We start from the raw sequence: 24723 nt of genomic DNA on the forward strand, positions 1-24723 counted from the left end.
AATGACTTTTCTTTCTCTTTTTTTTTTATTTCATTCATTGAAAATAATCCCATTATCTATTTTTCAGTATTCGTAAAATGATTTTAAAGAGTATAATAATTTTTTTTGTAAAATAACAAGGCGTATATTTTATATTTAAACGAATAATAATTGTGAGCGAAAGTTGTTTATAAAAGGTTCGACTGAAAGAATTGTGCTAGCTTTGCACGGACGTAAACAAAAATGGCTGCCAATGTGTCATTTCGCTGGTTGGAAATTTTGGAAAATGATTTCGACAAGGCTTTTGTTGATCTCGACCTGTTGCTAGGGGAAATAGATCCCGAGCAATATGAACTTACATGTGATGGGAGACAGAAAATGACTGCTTTGAGTGCGGCATTCGCTCAGCTCTGGCACAAGGCGCAGACTATCTTTCAGTACAATGTGAAATTAGAAGTAAGTTGTTGTATAAATATCAGCCAATTCATCTGTTTTTTCTCTCTGTTCTCTGTATAAATTCACTTTAAACATACAACAGTATTCAATAATGTCTATAATATACATACACTGGCTGTGCAGATGCAGATGCTATGATATATCCAATTTCAAATACGGTAAAATGGATTTGTTTAGTTAACGTCTATAAATACATAAATATACCCCAATTAAAATTAATACTTGTGGTTTCGTACGAATGGTATGTTTTAAATTAATAAACGTCTATTTTTTCACTTATTTTAATCTAGCTATATATATAATCAAACACCATATCTATGTAGCGAGGCCGGCTTGTGGCTAGTTTTACATAAACTAAGTCCTTACGATCCAGCTGTAAACAAACAGTTTAACTGTTGCTCTGTCATGTAGTAGCAGTTAGTATATCCTGCACAAATTTTCCCCTTCTCCCTTCAGATCTATTTTTAGTCTGTTTGTGTATTTATTTACCCCCATCCGTTTCTTTTCTCTTTCTTCATCTTCTTCTTAAACGTTGTATCAGTAGTTTGTGAATATTGTTTAATAATGCTGCAGTCCGTCTAATGAATATCTGCTGAATTATTTTGCAACTGAGCCGATAAACATATTCTTGTGATGTAGTAGGGAATAATAATAATAATAATAATGATAATAATGTCCATGACTAACTAGAATAGCAACAGTAATAACGGGAATAATTTCTAAGGCCTCAGTCGGAATCAGAAACCGCTGGTCATATCGACCCACTGTGTGATTTAGCTGGATTAGAACTCCGAAAGGGTATTTACCCATCACTCATTTATTTATAACTACTTGTTTATTTTGTGTCTGTTTTCAACTGCACAAAGCCCCTAAATTTAACGGAGGGAATAGAGGTGCGTGGTTATTTATCCCATGGAGCAAAATGAAGCCAAGACTAGAAACGGCCAATAACTCACCCTACTGGGATCTCAACTCACCTCCCAGTCTCCTTCTCTCCACTAGTGTGTGTGTGAGAGAGAAAGAGACAGAAAGATTTAAGTTATTTACTTAATTCAAGTTGGTCGTTAACAACCTGACATGGTGTTTTTTTTTGTTTTTTTTGCCCAAAACAGTTCCAGGAGTTTGTGAACATGTAAACTGTGTGCATATGTCTTTTAATGTATAAATGTGTGCATATATACATACACATACACGCACATGTAACTGTATGCTAATCCCAGAAAAGTCAAATGGAGAATCCCTGGAATGTTTTACAAATCATTCCACCACAAACTGATTGGGTTTGGAGGATGCAAGTCGGTTTTACTCTGTTCTTTATTGGTAAATTCCATTATTTTAGGGCTTCTATGTAAATCTCTTGTTACTTAGACCCCTTCCCTCCATTGTACCTATGATAGATAACAAAAGAAAACTTATAACCTGAGTTCAAGAGCTGTAGGTTTTGCATTGGCTCACCATAGCTGTTCTCTTTTTCCACAACCTGTAGACAAGACACACCTCCACTGGGCAGCTGATTTCTACAGCTATGTATAACTTTTGGCTCCTGTCTCTTTGACCAATAAGAGCCCTGTGGTGTTCACACCAGGTCCCTTTTTTTATTGGAATGTTTCACCAGTATTTTTTTATTTTTAAAAGTGTAGATACATTCTACTTCTGTGCATCTTTGATGTGTCCAGTGGAGCAATCCTTCCTGTGGATGATAACCTCGTAAATAATTCATTGGGTGAATGCAAAATAGTGAGACTCTAAACAATAACATCATTATTCATTCTTAATGCATTTTGGCAGGATCAAATATGAATATACTGGTCACTCAAAGATGAATACAACAGCATTCAGCATTTTCATGTTTGAATCTGCCAGAATGGATTAAGATACCTTATTGCTTAGGAAATAGGTTTGGTAACAATGTTGTCTCTTGTGGAAATGTACCTTTAGACATTTTTGGATGGCTGGTGATGAGATGAGTGACACCTTCCACATTGGTATGGCACAATTAACATTTTCTATCATTTTATGGAGATTTGGGAGTATCCTTATCTTACTTATTGATCAGGTATTTAGTAGCTGCCTCCTGTTGCTGGATAGAGAAAGTGTAGCCTTCTAGGTGGTTTGGAATATATCCATCATAGATTACAGAGAGGATACTCTTTCTGTTAATGTTGTTGGTCTCCTCCAACCTGTGGACGATAAGTATTTCTTATTCCAGTTTCTGTTAAAGTGTGTTCTATGTGACCTGCAACTCTGGGGTCATATGAAACAACTCTGCACTTACAGTAACCTATTCAGGAATTCTTCATCTACTCACAAGATGTTAGTATTTGCACTGTCCTGTACACATGTGATGTCCTCATCTCTCCCTTTACTTTTCAGTTGGTATTGCCTGTGTGTTACATTGTGAGATTGGAAAGCTGTTAGGGTGGACCTTATGCCTTTGTCTCCAACCTTCCATCTCGCATATATATCCTCTTCGTGTTGTTTGATTTAATACCACATGTATGGGGTTATCTCAACTGGTATCAAGGGTTTCACACAGTCCCTTTAATCCTTCTCACCCCTAGTGAAGGCATGTGCCTCAGTGGTTATGGTATTTGTCTCATGATTACACAATCAAGAGCTCGATTCCTGACAACACATTGTGTCCTTGAGCAAGCCACTTTATTTCACATTGCTCCAGTCCACTCAGCTGATAAAAATGAGTTGTATCTGTAATTCAAAGGGCCGGCCTTGTTGCATTCTGTGTCGTGCTGAATCTCTCTGAGAACTACATTAAGGATATACATGTCTGTGGAGTGCTCAGCTACTTGCATGTTAATTCGATGAAAAGGCTGTTCCATTGAGTGGATTGACTGGAACCCTTGTCATCATAACCAACTGAGTCCCAGTTTAGCTTTTTTCTCACCCTTGACGCTCTGTTTCTCACCTCATACTCTTATAATCTCACTCCTTTTCCCTTCCACTCTCTTCCATTTTCAATCCTCATTCTTCTATTCATCCATTCAGTCATATTTGCCTTAAACAAATAGGCCCAACATAGAGGACTGCAGCAGAGTCTGTACCCTGGACAGGTCAAGGCAAACACTCTAGTTGAGATACCACAGTAAATTGAACCCATTACCCTCTGCATTAGGGCTGGCGTCCACCTATAGAAACCATACTTGGAAATGGAATTTTTGAGTGAGTCATGGTTCTGCAATCCATTTAGGAGGGTAGTAACTCCAGATAAACCTTGTGACAGATTAGCACCCCCCTCATGGGCAGGGAATTTTGTAATCTCAATCACTCATACACTATGGATACCGAGTTAAGCTTTGGCCTTGTGAGTCCTTGGGCTCATGACAGACTCTTAGCCCCCACTTAAATCCAAATGAAACTTGACTTGCACTGTGGTGATACATCCATCTCTTGCCAGTATCGGTAGCTGACATATACTGACAATGATGTGTGTATTTATGCTTGTATGTACTACTTGTACTTACAGTGGCATTCATTTGGGGTGTGTTGAACTGGCTCTGACCAAAATGTTCACCATATCCCTCATGAATGCTGACCTCCCGCCCCCTATCTGGTGGTCGGCCACAGTTCAGGCAGTAATGGATCAAATTTGACAAATACCCCACTGGGAGAGCAAGCATGTTTGGACAGTGTGGATGCCATAGCTGAAGTTGCCATTCGCTGTTGAAGTGTAGAGTTCGTGTTTGGTATTTCAGTCAGAGTACAAGTTCACATGTGGTCCCCAGTCACATGCGTACACACTTTGGGTCAGTGTTATCCGTAGTAGCTCATCTTGCAGTCAATTGTTGACCATTGCAGAGGATTCGCTAACCAAGTCACCACTGTTTATTGGTACAGATATAGCCTGGGTTTGATGCAGGTTCTAGAGGCATGCTTTAACAAAAGCTAGTGGGTACCTTCCAGTGTTCTTCCAGCATGCTGGACCCCAACCCTGAATTTCTGATATATGCATGAATCATCATCATTTAATGTCCGTTTTCCATGCTGGCATGGGTTGGACAGTTCGACTGGGGTCTGGGAAGCCAGAAGGCTGCACTAGGCTCCAGTCTGATCTGGCAGTGTTTCTACAGCTGGGTGCCCTTCCTAACGCCAACCACTCCATGAGTGTAGTGGGTGCTTTTTATGTGCCATTGGCACAGGGGCCAGAGGAGGCTTGTGTGTATGTTTAACTGATGTACACAGAAACGTGCAATCCCATTCCTGTGGGAGACAATAGCAATTTTAGCCCAAACTGTTTGAGTTGTAGTTGCTAATGTGTGACTGTCATCATTTTGCATCTGCTTTCCTTACTGGCATGAGTTGAATGAGTTGTCTCTGTTTAACCCTTTCATTACCATATTTCCACCGAAATATACTCTCTTTGTTTCAATTGATTCTTAAAATCATTAAGAATTTAGGAAAATAATTTTGTCATTAAGCAGGTGCTTGGAACTTAACCCTTTAGCATTTAGATTACTCTGTCAAATGTAATGCTTATTTATACACATAGTTGTGGCCGTTGTCGGCAAATAAGAAGCACCTTTCGAGTGCTGGACCTCATGGAGGCAATGACAAATGACCAAGACCTTTGGCAATATACTGTCCTTGAGAAGACCCATCAAGCTTAGTGAAATCATAGTTGTGGCAGATACTAGTATCACATCACTGGCATCCATTCCACTTCCAGGGAGTGGTTGGCATTAGGAAGGGCATCCAGCCGTAGAAACCATGCCATATCAGACTGGAGTCTGGTGCAGCCCCTCAGCTTACCAGCCCTGGTCAAACTGTTCAGCCTATGCCAGCATGGACAACGGACATTAAAGGATGATGATGATGATTGTTATGAATTAATCATGCATTATCTCATACCATCAAGATTTCAATAATATGATTGTTTAGTTTTAGAATGACATTGAAGGGTAGGTGTAAGAGGCTGAATCTGGCCAGTTTGAAAATAAAAAAAGGTAGATTATTTTGGCCGGATATGACCACTTGAAATGCCAAAGGGTTAAATTAGCATGAAATTTTGATGGAAGATTTTAATTTAGATCACTTTAAAACAGGATGTTTGTGTCTAGACCCAGGGCCAGTTTCAGGTGGGCTGGTAAGAAAAAGGGTGAAGTCATTTCTTATTCAGAGCCACAGTCCTTCTAGATAAGTTGGAGGGTCATGTTTTGCTCAAATATTATTTCTGTTTTATCTAGGTTTCTATGGCTGGCTGCACTTCCTGTCACCTTTAGCATTCAAATTACTCTCTCAAATGTAATGCTTATTTCTTTAGATTGCGTTGAGTTAATCATGCATTATCTCATAGCTTCCAGGTTTTGATGATGATGTGATTATTTATTTTTAGAATGGCATTGGAAGGTAGGTGTGAAAGGCCAGATCTGGCTGGTTTGAACATAGAAGAGGTAGAATATTTGAGCCAGATATGGCTGGTTTAAATGCTAATGATGGAATGTAACAACTCTACCACAACCCCACCCACATACTGAGACTGTCTTCTTAACTTAGGAAAGAAAGGCCAGACAGGCTGTAGGAGAAATGGATATTAATCACTGCTTTGACTCTTTAGTATTCATATAATACTGTCGAATGTAATACTTATTTATTCACATTGTTTTTAGTGTAAATGTGCTGAGAGAAAAATTGGGTATAAAAGGACTCAGATATGATGTGCGAGAAGGCTGTGCTGGTTTGGTCACATGATGCAGATGGATGAAAACAGCTGCATAAAGAAGTGCTGATATCTAAATGTGGTGGAAGCTGACAAAATGGGAGACCCAGCAAGACCTTAGGATGATGTGGTGAAGACCATTCTGAGGGGTTTGAATCTCATGGACATGATGTCAACGACCTGGAATATCTGGCGATACATGGAGCCCAAAAAGAATCTGCCATTTTTGCAAAACTGAGGTTCTAAAAGCAAAATGTCTTCATAAGACAATTGCCCCTCATCTAATTTCCTCATCCAATCTTCCTTCCACTCCTCATCCTCTCTCTCTGATCTCCATATCACCTGCAAACTGCAGTATTCTCCTCATGAAATTAAATAGGGCAAAACTACATGTTTTATCATCTTTTCTCTGATATCAGTTATCTTTCATTACTAATTTGAATCCTTTCCCTTGACTCCCATCCTTCTTTCATAACATTGCCCCTCTCCAGCCTCATTTTTCTCTGATCATGCCACCCTGCTTTGCTACCACATTATCTATCCTCCTTTGACTCACTTCCTGATGACTTGTCCTATCACCACACATCTCTTACTCTCTCTCCCCATGCACTATGTCTTTCTCTCCCCCACTTACACTCTTTCAATCTCCATATCTAATGCCTTTTTCCCTCTGCCCTGTTGCCCTTCATCTTCCTGTACTGCCAATCAGCACCTCTCTAATGTATCATTGATTACTCCACCACCGTTTCACTACCCTTCCCATCTAATCCCCATCTTTTCTCCCCCTACCATCTATCCAACTCCTTTTATCATAAACACTGCTCCCCCCCCCCCATCCAACGCTACATTGACTCTTGTTCATCATTCAGTATAGTGGCACCCCTTCCTGTTCTCCCTCTGCCTCTTCCTTTACACCTACTTTGACACCTCGCCACCACCATCTTCATCTCTCTATCCAGTTCCACTCAGATCACTCCCTCCCCCACTCTTGTCTAATATGAGTAGCTTTTTGTTGACTTGGAGAAAGCATTTGACAGGGTCCCCCACTCCTTTGTCTGGTGGGTGATATGGAAGCTAAGGATAGACGAATGGTTGGTAAGAGCTGTAAAAAGCCGTGTACAGGGATGCTGCCAATAAGGTGAAAGTCACCAATGAACATAACAAGGAGTTTAGTGTACAAGCAGGAGTTCATCAGGAATCAGTTCTTCGCCCCCTTTTGTCTATCATAATCCTCCAAGCTATAACAGAGATTCATTTTCCAGTAGGGAGCCTGTTCCAACCCCTTCTTTCATACTCTAACCTTTCGTTTGTAGGCACTCCGTTGCTTACGACGTCGAGGGTTCCAGTTGATCCGATCAACGGAACAGCCTGCTCGTGAAATTAACATGCAAGTGACTGAGCACTCCACAGACACATGTACCCTTAACGTAGTTCTCTGGGATATTCAGCGTGACACTGTGACACGGCTGACCCTTTGAATTACAGGCACAACAGAAACAGGAAGAAAGAGTGAGAGAAAGTTGTGGTGAAAGAGTACAGCAGGGTTCGCCACCATCCCCTGCCGGAGCCTCGTGGAGCTTTTAGGTGTTTTCACTCAATAAACACTCACAACGCCCGGTCTGGGAATCGAAACCGCGATCCTATGACTGCGAGTCCACTGCCCTAACCACTGGACCATTGTGCCTCCTCTAACCTTTCATCACCTAGCATAAAGCTGCCCCTCTTTCTACTGTAGCCCCACTCAGCCAGTGAGAATCTTAGTCTTGCAAGCTACAAGTCAACCTCACAAGTGCTGGTGCCAAAAAACAAGCAAACAAAAAAAAAGCACCCAGTTCACTCTGTAAAGTGATTAGCATTGGAAAGGGCATCCAGCTACAGAAGCCCATAACAAAGCAAACATTGGGGTTTGTCATAGCCCTCTGACCTGACGGATCCTGTCAAACCACCCAACCCAAGTCAGCGTGGAAGAAGGATGTTAAAAGATGATGATGATGATGATCTTGTATGTGTGTGTTTTTTTGATATTATTATTATTGTTTCATATTGATTTCAAGGTCAACAGTTTCGAGGGAACGGGGTTAGTCGATTACATTGACCTCAGTGCTCAGCTGGTACTTATTTTATCGACCTCTGAAAAAAAAAAAAATGAAAGGTAAAGTTAACCTCAGTGGAATTTGAACTCAGAACGTAAGGACAGATGAAATGCCACTAAGCATTTTACCTGGCGTGCTAACAGTTCTGCCAGCTCACTGCCTTGCCTTTGATATTACTATTGTTTCGTATTAATAAGGAATGCTCTTGTCATTAGCTTGAAAGTAGTGAGTAAACCTGTGATGAAACAAAAGTGGAATAGTTTTATGGTATCTGATGTATCAGCCTTTTCGTTTACCCCCAAAGTTAGGTCACTTAGTAAGATAATTTGCTAGTAATGCAACAAACACCGTTAAGCCAAACAGTATTGTGTTGTATCTAGCTTACTGTAAACAAAGTGTAAAAGTTTTGTGTTTGCATTGAAACAGATGTTATATGTGTCAGTCAGTTTTGTAGTGGTGGTTGTCGTGTGTGTGTATATATATATATATATATATATATATATATGTATGTATATATATACATCTATATATACAGAGAGATGTATTTCGTGTTTTTTTTTCTGTTTTTTCCAAATAAAGACATGCACTAATATATTTGTTTTTCACTCATTTATTACTGTTCTTTTTCTAAAACATGTGCATTGCCTGGAAGTCTTTTGTCGCACATCTGTGACCTCTTCCGCAAGGAGCACACACAAGGACGGAAAGTGTCGCTGAAGAGGTCACAGATGTGTGACGAAAGACTTTCAGACAATGGACCCATTTTAGAAAAAGAAGTGTAATAAATTAGTGAAGAATGAATATATAGTGCATGCGTTTATTTGGCAAAAAGAAAAACAAAAATGACCATCCCTAAATACAACAATATCTGTTTCAACACACATTTTCAGATTAGGAATATTGCAACACAAATTCATAACTTTGTGTGTGTGTATGATAGCCCCCCCCCTCGTTACTCCCCCTACCCCCGTTACTCCACCTTCCCCACACCTACCCCTCTTCCCAGCCTTCCACTACTCCCACATCTGACCCATCCATCCCTTCTCCACTTCAGTCTGTTGCTACCATTCCTCCCGATCTTCCCCTCACTGAGGCAGAGCGCTCCCTTCCTCAGTAGGGGTCTGCATTTCACCCCCCTCACTCCATCTAGTAACGAATTTCAGACTCGTGCTGATATCCACAGCTTTGTGTGCCATCTAAGGCTGTGTGCGCTATTCCATGACACTCCACCTGCATCTAATGCGGAGGACTGCTTCACCGACCTGGACTGCCGACCATCCCACTGGACACCAGCTCTTGGCCAGTTCCAAGCAGTTGATTATTTTGCAGGCATCTGCCAGCGCGCTGTGGACCGGTTTGACTTTTCCAGGCGTCCCCAACATCTGAACATCTCAGCCGAACTCTCGGCTCTTCGATGTCTCCGACGCCACAAAGACCTCATCAAAAAACTAGCCGACAAGGGTGGAGCCATGGTGGTGTGATGCACGGACCTCTACAAGGCTGAAGCTCTCCGCCAACTTTAAGACACCTCCTTCTACTGCCCTCTGCCCTCCAACCCCACATCTAGCTACCAACAGGCTGTGTCATCCACTATCCCTGACCTCATCTCCTCCTTCCGTCTCCCTCCCACCACCTCCAACCTCATTGTCTGCACCCCCACAGTTTACAAACCTAACAACCCTGGCTGTCCCATAGTCTCTGCCTGCAACTGCCCCACGGAACTCGTCTCCAAATACCTCGACCGTGTCCTTGCCCTCCTAGTGGCTTCCCTCCCCTCTCATATCCACGACACTAACCATACTCTTCATCTTTTCAACTCTTTCTCCTTCCCTCCTGCCTCCTCTAAACTTCTCTTTACTCTTGATATCAAGAGCCTATATATGGTGATCCCACACCACCTAGATCTTCGACCTATCCCCCAACCTGACACGTCCACACTTCTTTGTGTGGCCAAATTTGTTCTCTCCCTTAACTGTTTCTCGTTTGCGGGTGAGTTTTACCAAAAGATCTTGGGAGTGGCTATGGGAACGAGTATAGGCCCCAACTATGCGAACCTGTTCGTTGGCTATGTTGAGGCCCAAATATTTTCAAGATTCTCTGGTCCCACTCCTGAACTATGCAATCGTTATATTGATGACTGTATCGGTATGACTCTAACCCTAACCGTCCACGCTTTTGCACTTGCCCCTACCTCTCCAACACCACCATCCTCGTAGGCATCCATCATCATCCCTATCATATCACTGACTCCTTCACCAGCACTTCTAGCAATGTCATTTACTGCATCTCTTGCTCTTTCTGTCCTTCTCTGTACATCGATCAAACGGGATGTCACAGATTGCAAGACAGTGTGTCAGAGAAAATTGATGTGGTAGGAGAGAAGTGTGTTCACATAGATGATGGCTCACTTGCAGTTGGTGATTCTGCAAAGAAGGAACCTTGGAAGTACCACAATGAAAGGGTTGCTAAATGTAGAGAATACATAGGAGAAGGAGAACCTGTCTAATGTGGACCCAACAGAGGGCCAGTTATCCAAATTGACAGTAGCTTAGTAGATAAAGCAATTAAGGATATGAAGACAGGGAAAACCCTTGGCTCATCAAGAATCACTGCTGAGATGCTTAAAATATCTGGTGGAATGAGAGGTGATCTCGTCACCCATTTACTTAATCAAATTGTTCATGAGGCTGGGTGGGGGGGGGGGGCATACCCAACGATTGGTAAAGCAGCATTATAGTCAACTACTATAAAAGCAAAGGTAATGCCTTAGATAGAAATAGTTACAGAGGTGCCGAATTGCTTGACCAGGTGGTGAAAGTCACAGAAAGGGTCGTAGCTCAATTAATTAGGAAGAGAGTTAGCACAGATGTGATGCAGTTTGGATTTGTGCCAGGTAGAAACAGCATCAATGATATCTTCCTGCTGAGGCAACTACAGAAGGACTTGGCCAAAAATAAACCTCTGTATCTGGCTTTTGTTGACATGGAGAAAGCCTTTGATAAGGTCCACTGCTCACTTGTCCAGTGAGCGATGCAGAAGCTAGGGATAGATAAATGGTTGATGAGAGCTGTACATGCTATGTACAGGGATGTTGCCAGTAAGGTGAAAGTTGCCAAGGAGCATAGCAAGGAATTTAGTGTACAGGTAGGAGTCTGGGGATCAATTTTTAGTCCCCTCTTGTTTATCATAGTCCTCCAAGCTTTAACAGGTATCACCATGACAACTTTCTCTGTTATGGTCAATGCAATGATCACACGCTACACACCTACCTTCCAAGCACTGCTGTAAACTGCGGAAGTGAGCTAAAACATTAAAATTTAGTGCTCATGCACAGCAGAGTTCAAGGTCAATTTTTGCCGAGCAGCTTTGCTCTGTGTGTTTTAGTTTCGTTACTATGGCAACAGTCCAGATACTTATTGATCAGACCTTGTATATAACAGGTGTGAAGGAAAGGGAACACGAAAGAGAGAGATAGCTGGTGGGGTGAGGGAGAGGGTCATTGAAGGAAAAGGTGTGGGGGGAGTGGGATCATAGGGGTGAACAAGAGATGAGGGGATGTTGAGATAGGAGAGGATCTCAGGGAGAGGATGGTGAAAGAAGGTAGGAGGAGCAGAGGAGGAAAGAGAGATTGGAGAGTGCCATAGAGGTTGTGGGTAGGAGTGGATGAATGAAATAAGATGGCGAAGGAAGGCACTAGAAAGGTGGGGTGTGAGTAGAAGAAGAAAATAGCAAAACATACTGAGTAGGAGGATTGAGGAGAAAGGAGATGGTGAAAGAGAGCAGAAAAGAAAAACAGTGAAAGCATCCCAAGAAAGGAGTTGATAAGGTGAGACGACAGGGAATGCAAGGCAGGAGAAGAGCTGTTGATGAACTGAAGCAAGACCATCCCAGCCAACAATTCTACCTTCATTAGCATTCTTTCATCTATGCTGGCTGAAGAGGGTAGGTTTTCTTCAGTGCAGTGTATTTCTCATTATTGTGATCACTTGTCATCTCTCTTGTGAGGTTCAACATCTTGAGGTCAGCTTTTGCCACTTCATCTCTTGTATTTCTAAGTGTTCTGCTTCCACAGACACAGTTTTATGCAACCTTCATCATCTGTACACATCACATGCGCCCCCACCACCACCACCACCACCCACCACCACCAACACAGTTTTCTCAGTTGCAGCCACATTTGATTCCTCTTACCTGCAGCTTCTCTTTCAGGTAATCTCCACTGCATCATTCATGTACATTGACATTAAACATCCAGAGATGTTTGCTTGCTTCATTTATTTCTACCCTTCACAGATCCTTTGCATTCAAGGTCCATATCTCGCTACCATGTAGCACTGCACTTCATGCACAAGCATCATAAAACCTCCTCTTCTCTGAGAAAGGAAAAACCTTTTGTTACCAGAAGATGTAGTAGCTCCCTGATTTTTTATTTTTTATTCCCTTTCTCACCCTGGCAACTATGCTTCCAGAGCACCCTGCCCCACTACAGATTAGGTCACTTAAATAATAAAAACTACAGTCTACTTCTAGCAAACTTTCTGAACATTTCAAAGAATTGGTTATACTCCATGCTAAATCTTCTTGTATATCTGCACAAGGAACACTGCCTTTATTGTTTGCCTGTGACCCCATCACATCTGTTAAGTGTCTATTGTTTACATTGAGCACACTATACGAAGTTTGTACCTACTCCTTTTCTACATACTGAGTACAGTTCCCCCCCCCCCAGCACAAGTGTTTTGTCTTCTTTCTTACTCAGTATGACTTTAGTCTAGTCTAAGTGTCCATTAAACCCTACCAGCATTGTTAAATTCATTGCTGTACTCATTAACTCTCACCTTGTAGATTGTCCCTTCATACATACTTTGTATGGTTCTCACAAGCTATTCACCGACTTCTAGCTTTCTTCATGCCCACTAGATAACAGGGTGAGTAGCCACTATTAAAGGCTATGAATGCTAGGTATACTGTCTGTTCTTCTCAGTATTTCTCTAGCAGTTGTCTAGGAAGTTGTCTAAGCTAATCTTGCTCTGAATCATTTTAGCCATAACTCTTTATCTACAAGGATCGGCTGAAAAGTTTGATACTTTAATGGAATGTGACCAAATGAGGTTTATTTTTCAACATATTTCCCCTTGCAGTCCATGCACTGGTGGTAAGAAGCTTCCCTACCACATGCTTCCAGGTTCAGTCCCACTGCATGGCAGCTTGGGCAAATGTCTCCCACTATAGCCTTGGGTTGGCAACAGAAAGGACATCTGGCTGTAGAAAATCCATCTCGACAAATTCTGTCTGATCCCTGCAAGTATGGAAGAGTGGATCGTTAAGTGATGATGTCAGTGATAATGAGGATTGGCAGAATCATAATAAGAACATTGAACAAAGGGGCCTTGTGGGATTTCTTTCAGCTCTTGGTATTCTGAATTCAAATCCTGCTGAGTTCAACTTTGTTCTTTCATCTCTCCAGAGTCGGTAAAATAAAGTACCAGTTATGTACTAGGGTCAGTGATATCGACTCACCCCACTCGTCTGCTACACACAAATTTAAGTCAAAGCTGGAAGAGAGAGGATGTTGGAAAAAGTATCTGTCTTCAAAGGAGGGAAATGAGTGAATTTGGACTCAGAGGGGGGTTGAGAGGTAAAGAGAGAGAGAGAGAGCCTCACACAGTTAGGCAAGCAATCAGACAGGCAGACTGTTAGACTGACGGACACACAGGCAGATGTGAGGAGTAATTCCAGTGATGTCAACAATGAAAACCTCAAATATCTGCTGCTTGTTGATGGTGAGGATGTGTTAGTATTTCTAATATTTGAGTTAGATTTCAAACCCCCGAAATACTCCATTAATATTTCACTAAGCTTCTGTATTAAATATCAGTTCTTATCTGCCTAAATGGTTCTGAAGGGATCGTCTTTCTAATGATTTTAGGTTTCCTCTGGTTCCGTACGTACCGTTTTTCTTTTGTTCACCAATTCCTGCTGTTATAGATTACACATTGAGATTTATTGCTGTTTGCTTTTCTCTAGGAACCATTATTACATTAGTGGCAGCCAGAGTGTGTTGGTGGTGGTGGTGGTGGAGGGGAATTGGTAAAATGATGGGTGGGGCTTGGTGGTTTTGGGGAGGGAAGAGGAAAACGAAACACCAAAGAGGCAATTATGCTACTTCTTTTTTTCTCAGTTCTTGGTTCAAATTCTGATGAAGGTGATTTTTATGATTTTTTTTTTTCCCTTCCAGGGTCCAAAAAAATGTGCTAATAATTAAAAATGTCTAATTAATCCCTTTGTCCCCAAATTTGTGACCTGTCTCTCTGTTGATAGCAGTAGTGATGGAGGGTAGTTATTGCTGATTAGTAGACCTGAAGTGGGGGGTGGATTAATAAGAGAATCAAGAGAGAAAAGCTCAGAATGAACTGTTTGTGAATTCCAGGTTCTAATTCTACTGTGACTGATTTAGCCATTTTTTTTTTTTTAATTAATTTAAAATCAGTCATTAATCAGGTCCAAAGAATTGAGGTGAACACATTGGATGTGTGATGTTTACACACTCCACTGGTTGTATCATGTTAACATGCTCTGTTGGTTGTTATGTCACCATGCTCCACTGGTTGTGTAAATGTTGTGCATGAACGACAGTGCTCAAATGGGTGGAGGTAAAAAAAAAAGGGGTGGGCATAAGAGGAATCATCTGTGGGTGGTGGGGTTGAAGGTGACAGTTGGGTAATGATGTGTTAAGCAACTGAAGTGGAAGGAACATGCAGAGTAGAAAGAAGTCCTGAAGAACACTGTATTGCCATCTGCTGACCATCACCAAGAAGATGACAAAGGATCACAACAAGTAAGAGGACACCGATCTGGAGGTGACCCAAATATGGAACACTACACATACAACTGATAATGTCTTGTATGTTTGTTGGCACTCCGTCGCTTACGACATCGAGGGTTCCAGTTGATCCGATCAATGGAACAGCCTGCTCGTGAAATTAACGTCCAAGTGGCTGAGCACTCCACAGACACATGTACCCTTAATGTAGTTCTCGGGGAGATTCAGCGTGACACAGTGTGACAAGGCTGGCCCTTTGAATTACAGGCACAACAGAAACAGGAAGTAAGAGTGAGAGAAAGTTGTGGTGAAAGAGTACAGCAGGGTTCGCCACCATCCCCTGCCGGAGCCTCGTGGAGCTTTAAGTGTTTTTGCTCAACAGACACTCACAATGCCTGGTCTGGGAATCAAGACCACGAGTTCACTGCCCTAACCATTGGGCCATTGTGCCTCCACAATGTCTTACTGAATGAAAAACAGTAGAACAGTTTCATTAGACTGGCCTAACTGATAAAACTTCAAATTTACCCCAGACTGGTAATATCATCCCTGCCCCCCCCCCCTCCAATAGCACTGCCAGGCCAGAAATTTCTGCAAGTTGTCCTTAATTTCTGGGCTGAAAATCCTGAGAATAGACTGTGCAGTGGATCTTCTGTGACCCCTAAAGTTTCTTTCACTCCCTGTTGAGAATGTCATTCTTGCCCACTGCTAATTCACTGTAGAATGTAAGGATTTAATCTGGGATCTGTGAGTGTCTGACAATATTCAAGGTGCCAGAAACCTTATTTTGGTCTTCACTTGCTCAATAATAACAATAATAATGGTTTCAAATTTTGGCACAAGGCCAGGATTATTAGGGGGAGTGGTAAGTCAGTTACATCAACCCCAGTGCTTGATGGATACTTATTTTATTGACCCTATAACTATGAATGGCAAAGTCAACCTCAGTGGAATTTGAACTCGGAACATAAGAAACCAGAAGAATTGCCATTGAGCATTTTTTCTGGTGTGGTAATGATACTGCCAACTCACTGCCTTAATAATATAACTGTTTCAAATATTAGCACAATGCCAGCAATTTTAGAGTGTGGATTAAGTCGATTACATCAACTATAGTGCTCAGCCGGTACTTGTTTTGTTAAACCCAACAAAAGGACGAAAGGCAAACTCATCCTTTGTGGAATTTGAACTCAGAGTGTATGGAGTTGAAAAAATATCACAAAGAATTTTTCCTAATGCTCAAACAATTCTGTTAGCTCAGCAGTGATGGAAGTTCAAACTGATGAAATGGTGAAGTCATCTCTAATGGCATTTGATCTCAGAACCTGGAGACCCACAACAAAGCACTTTTAGATAATAACTGTTTCTGACACAAGCTCAAAAGCCTAAAATATTGAGGGGAGGGGTTTGTCAATTTAAAGGATGCCAGTCTTTGTTGGTACTTTAATTCATAGATCCTTACTCTTTTACTTGTTTCAGTCATTTGACTGCAGCCATGCTGGAGCACCGCCTAGTACTTATTCTATCGGTCTCTTTTGCCGCACCGCTAATTTACGGGGACATAAACACACCGGCATCGGTTGTCAAGCGATGTTAGGGGGGGGGGGGACAAACACACATACACATATATACGACAGGCTTCTTTCAGTTTTCGTCTACCAAATCCACTCACAAGGCTTTGGTCGGCCCAAGGCTATAGTAGAAGACACTTGCCTAAAGTGCCACGCAGTGGGACTTAACCCGGAACCATGTGGTTGGTAAGCAAGCTATTTACCACACAGCCACTCCTTCACCTTGTGAAGATAAAATGCAAAATTGACTTTGGTGAGACTTGAACTGAGAATCTAAAGTGTCTGAAGGAATACAACTAAGGATTTACCATTTCCGTCACTCCCACAGCCTACTGTTAGATAATAGAACTAATGGTTTACCAATTCTGCCTCCCAGCCATCTTTTTTCCATTTAAATAATTAAAACCTCTTGAATAATGAAGACACACAAAGATGATGATCTTTTAAATGAAAATTAAAGAATGTTATCTTTTGATATTTCTTATTTTCTGTTCTTAAAGACAAAAACAAACAAACAAAAAAACAAGAAACAGCAAAACAAAACGACAAAAAAAAACTATTTTGTTTCTTCGTTAAATTAATTCAGCCCTAGATTAGCGAGGCAGAAATAAAAGGTAATCATTGCTTCTGCTATTTCATGGTTGAGCGATCGACAGCTGTGAAATGAATGCTGAAACAATTCTGTTAAATGACCAGCCTTGAAGATTAATCTAAAATGTACTATTAGACTGGAAATGTGTTGGTATATATGCGTGTGTGTGTGTCTGTGTGGAGGGTGTGGTGAGGTGAGGTGTACAGGTGTGATTGTGTATATGATTGCGCATGTGTTTATATGTGTGTATGTATATGTATATATATATATATATATATATATATATATATATATATATATATATATAATGTGCATATATACATATATATATATACATATATATATATACATAAATATATACATATATACATAACTATATATATATATATACATATATATATGTACATCATATATATATATACATATATATATGTACATCATATATATATATACATATATATATGTACATCATATATATATATATACATATATATATGTACATCATATATATATATATATACATATATATATGTACATCATATATATATATATATACATATATATATGTACATCATATATATATATATATACATATATATATGTACATCATATATATATATACATATATATATGTACATCATATATATATATATATACATATATATATGTACATCATATATATATATATATATATACATATATATATGTACATCATATATATATATATATATATATACATATATATACATACATGCATACATATATATATACATATATACATACATGCATACATATATATATACATATATACATACATGCATACATATATATATACATATATACATACATGCATACATATATATATACATATATACATTCATATATATATATATATATACATTCATATATATATATATATATACATATATACATTCATATATATATATATATATACATATATACATTCATATATATATATATATATACATATATACATACATATATATATATATATACATATATACATCCATATACATACATATATATATACATACATATATGTATATATATATATATATACATACATGTATATATACATATATATATATACATACATGTATATATACATATATATATATACATACATATATATATATATATACACACACACACACACACACACACATATATATACATATGAACACACACCCACACACATTTTATATATATAATCTGAGGATTGGGGGTCACACATGTGTGGGCGTAATTTGTTAGTGTGTGTGTGTATAAATATATATATGTGCATGTATATGTTAGTAACAAGATAACTGGAACCATGTTTTCTATTTATCTTGCTTCAGTGCTAATTTTCCGTATATTCCATCCCCTCACCCATATTTTCCGATAGAATCTAAACACAATGTTTTTTAATGTCGTAACTGCTACAAGCAACAACAACCATTATATACACAAAAATTACATAAATCCGACAACATACTTAACAGTGGCAATGACCACACACACACACACACAAGCATATTTACATATATATGACTGGCTCCCATGCTGGTGGCACATCGAAAGCACCATCTGAATGTTGCCGATGCCAGTATCCCCTGACTGGCTCCCGTGCCGGTGGCATGTAAAAAGCACCATTCCAACGTGGCTGATGCCGGTACCTCTTGACTGCCCCCCCCCCCCCCATGCTGGTAGCACGTAAAAAGCACTATCCGAACGTGATCAATGCCAGGCCCGCCTGACTAAAAAGCATCCACTACACTCTCGGAGTGGTTGGCATTAGGAAGAGCATCCAGCTGTAGAAACATTGCCAGATCAGATTGGAACCAGGTGCAGCCACTGGCTCTCCAGACCTCAGTCAAACCGTCTAACCCATGCCAGCATGGAAAATGGATGTTAAACGTTGATGATGATGATGATATATACATATATGTGCGCACATGCACATTTACATTGTGTTTCTCTTTCGTGCATTATCAATGTGCAATAAATTCTCCTCTAGCGGTTTTCATGCCTTTACCCCTCAGAACTCCTTCATTTGGCCTCTGCCACCATTCTCACAACTTGGTCGTTCAAATATCTCAACAGTGCCTCTGAAATGAGATGAGGAAATTTATCTTGTTGTCATCATCACTTATGACTATTTTCCATGCTGGCATGGGTTAGACTGGTCTCTCTTTCTCTTTCTCTCTCTCTCTCTCTCTCACACACACAAGAGGGAGGTGTACGTTTGGGTGTTTATGTGTGCCTATACACAGCTGATGTATAGTGGTATATACCCAGTTGATGTAGAATAGTATATACACCCAGTTAATCTATTGTGCTATATACACCTCTTCAATATATAGTGCTAAATACATCCAATCAATCTCTTGTGCTGCATACACTCAATCAATATATAATGTTATATATATATATATATATATATATATATGTATATAAATAATAATAATAAAATATTAGGGAAAAAATCCAAATTTACAGGTAAAAATTCAATTAAATTCAATTTATTAAAAATTAAAATTAAATTTTTCTGTATGTGACAGTGAATTTTCATTGATGAGTTCATGAGCCTAAAACTATATATATGTGTGTATATATATATATATATATATATATATATATATATATATATATATCAAGTTGATGTATAATTGTATATACACTGTCTTGATCTATTGTGCTATATACACTCTATAGATATTTAAGACTTTGCTCACTGTCTTATCTCAACATCCATGTCTTCCACAGCAGTTTTAATAAAAAGGTCAATATCTTCCTAGAATCTATTTTATGGATGATCTTTCGACACATAAACAACTTCCATAAAAATGTCATATTAAAATTTATTTCCATAAATCTTTATCAATCTCCTTCAATCAAAATGCCATGAGCTTTCATAGCTAATACATTGTTGACCAATCACTTTCACCTTTTCATATTTCCATCTCAACATTTCATTGTTGGCTTACAATATTCTTTCAGTTCGTATTTGTGTTTTGTTTCCTTTCAGCCTATTTAATTTTTAAAAAATCATAATTTTTCAAACTGTTTATATTTGAAAATGTCTTTTTAATTAATAATAATTAATTAATAATAGGCACAGGAGTGGTTGTGTGGTAACTAGCTTGCTTACCAACCACATGGTTTCGGGTTCAGTCCCACTGCATGGCATCTTGGGCAAGTGTCTTCTACTATAACCTCGGGCCGACCAAAGCCTTGTGAGTGGATTTGGTAGATGGAAACTGAAAGAAGCCCATCATATATATATATATATATATATATGTGTATATATGTATGTGTATGTTTGTGTGTCTGTGTTTGTTCCCCTAGCATTGCTTGACAACCGATGCTGGTGTGTTTATGTCCCCGTCACTTAGCGGTTCGGCAAAAGAGACCGATAGAATAAGTACTAGGCTTACAAAGAATAAGTCCTGGGGTCAATTTGCTCGTCTAAAAGCGGTGCTCCAGCATAGCCGCAGTCAAATGACTGAAACAAGTAAAAGAGTAAAAGAGTATTATAATAACCAAAATGAGATAGACAGAAGTGAGAGGTCAATTGGGGAGTTTGTATCAAGGCTCTTATTGCTTTCCAAGAGACTATGTTACTATTTACGCTACAGAGCCCCTGCGATCCCTAGCGTTGTAAATTATCTCCTGTATTTACACGAGGTCCATGGACTGAGTTTTGTTAGTGGGTCTTACTTAGATACTAATATTATAGTCTGTACAGGGATCAAGCCTTAAGCTGTGTGGTTTCAGTTTTAGTCCCAGTGTGTGGAACTTTGGGTCAGAGTCTTTTACTATAGGACATATGCCTTGAGTGAACAATGTCTAATGTATTCTTTCAAATTTAAATGTGGATCTTGAGGTTCACTCTCAACTCAACTATTTACTGTTTTTTTTTTTTTGCTTGCACCACTCATCACCTCTTCGTTTTTTTTTTTATTTTGTTATTCTTCCTCCTTCTGCTCTGAAACTACATTCTTTCCTTGTTTTTGCTGGACCTGCTTTGACATCATTCCATTCTAATACCTTGACTAAGTTGATAAAAAAAAAAATAATAAAATAAACAACCAACCTTAAACAACTTAGGCCCCATTATAAAATTATGTTTACACCTCTGCCTTGTTAAGTGAAGCCCCAGCTCCAATTCCCTCCATCTGTTCTTATTTCTCTTTTACTCCTTAAATACCTCACACTAAACCAAATTCCAAATTACCTATAATCCCATTACATTTTGAAATTTTGTTTTTGCATTCTTTCTTTGTAGTAGATATTGCCCCAAAATTTGAAACAAAAACAACAAAAAAAAAAACAATAATAAACCCTAATTAAATTTAAGTAAATTCCACTTGTGAGAAGCATCTGTGTCTTAGGGCCTCGATATCTGTGACTTATGAAGGCTAATTAAAGAATGTGACTTTGTGTTCCTCACTTCACTTTCAAACACCTAGGATTTCTTCGTAGAACCTCTTGGTATGTTTGTCTCATTTTCACAGCTTTAAAGACTTAAGATTTGTTGTCATCGCTAGTAATTAGTTGGGTTGCTATAAACAGATACAGGGAAACATTGTTGCTCAGAATATTAACCACATGGGTTAAGAGTTCAAAACAAGCTGTTACGGTTACTATTAGGCCGTCTCCTAAGTCAGGGCAGCTTTTTCCACATGCTTCAGTTTACCTGGCTGATATTGAGATTGCACTGTTCTATAAGCAAATAGTACTAAAATAGGTGCAGGCATGGCTGTGTGCTAAGAAGCTTGCTTCCCAACCACATGCTTCTGGGTTCAGTCACACAGTGGGACTGAACCCGGAACCATGTGGTTGGTGAGCAAGCTACTTACCACACAGCCACTCCTGCGCCTAAAAGACTTATTGAAATAAATGTTCCCTTGACTTTTAAGATTTGTTTTGCAAGCATTAAGGGGTTAATGACAGATGATAGATTATCTTTCATATGATGTTATTGATTAGCTCTTGGTTGTTCAGATTTGAATATGCCTGTGATCAGAGGTGTTTCAGATGTGACCATCCCATCTTATTTTCTTTCAAATGACATAAAACATTTTGCCAGTGTGGTTTATTTCTGTGTGCATTTTTAAATTTGAGAAAAATGCACATGGATTATTCCTCAAACCAATATATATATATATATATATATATATATATTATTTTGTTTAAAAGAGTTCCAACACTGTCTGTTTTTTATGTTTTATTTATATTCCTGCAGAACCAATGTGGGGTATAGAATATGGAATATACAATATATAATATAATATATAATATAAAATAAAATAAAATAAAAATGGATGGCACCATGAAATAAAGTATTGAATGTAGATGAAATATTGAGTGTTCAATATAAAGGATCAAATATATAAATATAAGTATATAAAGGTGACTCGAGTTTCAGGGCGATTTCCCTTCGTCATGGCCGGTATGACAGACTTTAACAGACTGTGTTATATATATATATATACACACACACACACACACACACATATATATATATATCATCATCATCATCATCGTTTAACGTCCGCTTTCCATGCTAGCATGGGTTGGACGATTTGACTGAGGACTGGTGAAACCGGATGGCAACACCAGGCTCCAGTCTAATTTGGCAGAGTTTCTACAGCTGGATGCCCTTCCTAACGCCAACCACTCAGAGAGTGTAGTGGGTGCTTTTACGTGTCACCCGCACGAAAACGGCCACGCTCGAAATGGTGTCTTTTATGTGCCACCCGCACAAGCCAGTCCAGGGGCACTGGCAACGATCTCGCTCGAAAATCCTACGGGAGCCAGTCAGGCGGTACTGGCAACGGCCATATATATATATATATATATATACACACACACACATGATGACTAGTCATTATGTAAAGGATATATTATTCAGTGTATTCTTTCCCTTTTTAAGACAGCTGGATCTGACTTGATGATGATTTGGCTGCTATTTCTTGCAAGTCGTGTGACCCAGTAGAGTCTTTCTCTCCTTGGTTTGTATTTTCTGTTTGTTTTAGGCAGTGGGAGCAAAAGGGGGAAAAGGGAGGGAGAGAAAGAGAGAGAGAGAGAGATTAAATTGTTTGTGAAATTTTTCTGTGTTTATTGATATCTGATTGCTTTGGGGTATGTGGACTGCAGTAGTGTTGGTGGTGATGGTGGTGGTAAGGGGTTGTAGTGGTGATGGATTTGTGCTGGCTGGCCAAAGTGGACCTGTGTTAGCCGACAAACAACTAATTTGTTGGCAGCTCTTTGACAAAGAATGTGTGATTGTTCTTGATTTGAGTTGGCCAATTCTCTGTAATGTCTTCAGGTGAAACAAGTGAAATTGAGAATCTCTGGGGATTGAAACCTTAATTGCATATTCATTAAGTTTTTGAAATTCTTAGATTGGAAATCCAATAAAATTTGAATAGAACATCACAGAAGGAACTTTGTGACTGTTTCTTAAAATCTCTACTGATTGCAAAAGGAACTTTGGTTGAGAATTTCATGTAAATTTCTAATGAAGAACTTTTCCCCAAAGTCTAGTTTACCATTTCCTAAACAATCTGATTTATTGAAATATTTGAAGAAGAATGATTGATTAAAAGAGTCGAAGTGAGACGAAAGCTGGGTGTGGATTGATTCAATGGTTTTAGCTATGTTGTTGCTGTTAAGCTGATTGTCTAGATTAGGACAATTCTTCTGGTGTAAGTGTTACTTCAAATAGAATAAATCTGAAGAAATTAATAATAAAATTATTTGATACCTTAATAAAAGGAGGTGAAGGGAAAATAGAAAAGAAATGAAGTGGTTTTGTGATAATTAATTAGTTGTAAGGTGAACTTCTTTCAGGTAAGGCTTTGTTTTTGTCAAGTTGTGTGTTTAGAGTAAGTTGGTTTGGTGGCGCCAAGGGAGAGACATGGAAAATATTCTTCTATCAATTATTGACTTAGCTAAGCATGACAAATCTAAGTTGCAGACATGACTGTGTGATTAATGAAGCTTGCTTTGCAACCACATGGTTTAGGGTTCAGTCTCACTGCATGGCACCATGAGCAAGTGTCTTCAACTCTAGCCTTGGGGTGACCAAAGCCTTGTAAGTGGATTTGGTAGACGGAAACTGAAGGAAGCCTGTTGTCTCTATCTATATCTTTCTATGTCTGTCTATGTCTGTCTCTCTATCTATCTATCTATCTATCTATCTCTCTACCTCTGTCCCTCTATCTATCTCTGTCTGTCTCTCTATCTATTTCTGTCTGTCTCTCTATCTGTCTGTCTGTCTGTCTCTGTCTGTCTGTCTCTGTCTGTCTGTCTCTGTCTGTCTGTCTCTATCTGTCTATCTCTGGCTCTCTGTTTCTGTCTGTCTGTCTGTCTGTCTGTCTGTGTGTTTTTGTGTCTGCGGTTGTTGCCCACCACCACTTGACAACTGATGTTGGTATATTTATGCCACCGTAACTTAGCAGTTCGGCAAAAGAGACTGATAAGTACCAGGCCTTAATAAAATAAGTCCTGGGGTCAATTCGTCCAAC

At 39.2% G+C, this 24723-nt stretch overlaps 1 protein-coding gene across 3 annotated transcripts in view; it reads left to right on the forward strand.

Annotated features, from left to right (window-relative positions):
- Positions 1 to 206: 206 nt before the first annotated feature.
- LOC106875554 (Golgi-associated PDZ and coiled-coil motif-containing protein) overlaps positions 207 to 24723 on the forward strand; it is a 455453-nt gene continuing 430936 nt past the window's right edge. For all 3 annotated transcript variants that reach the window (XR_016238373.1, XR_016238372.1, XM_089341983.1), the window contains exon 1: positions 207 to 435. Coding sequence is in view for 1 of the 3 variants with exons in the window: in XM_089341983.1 (XP_089198109.1) it covers positions 223 to 435 (213 nt within the window). In the remaining 2 variants the exon portion in view is untranslated. The remainder of the gene's footprint in view (positions 436 to 24723) is intronic.

The sequence above is a fragment of the Octopus bimaculoides genome, chromosome 25 (assembly GCF_046866305.1).
Source record: "Octopus bimaculoides isolate indiv1 chromosome 25, ASM4686630v1, whole genome shotgun sequence".
Lineage (NCBI taxonomy): Eukaryota > Metazoa > Mollusca > Cephalopoda > Octopoda > Octopodidae > Octopus > Octopus bimaculoides.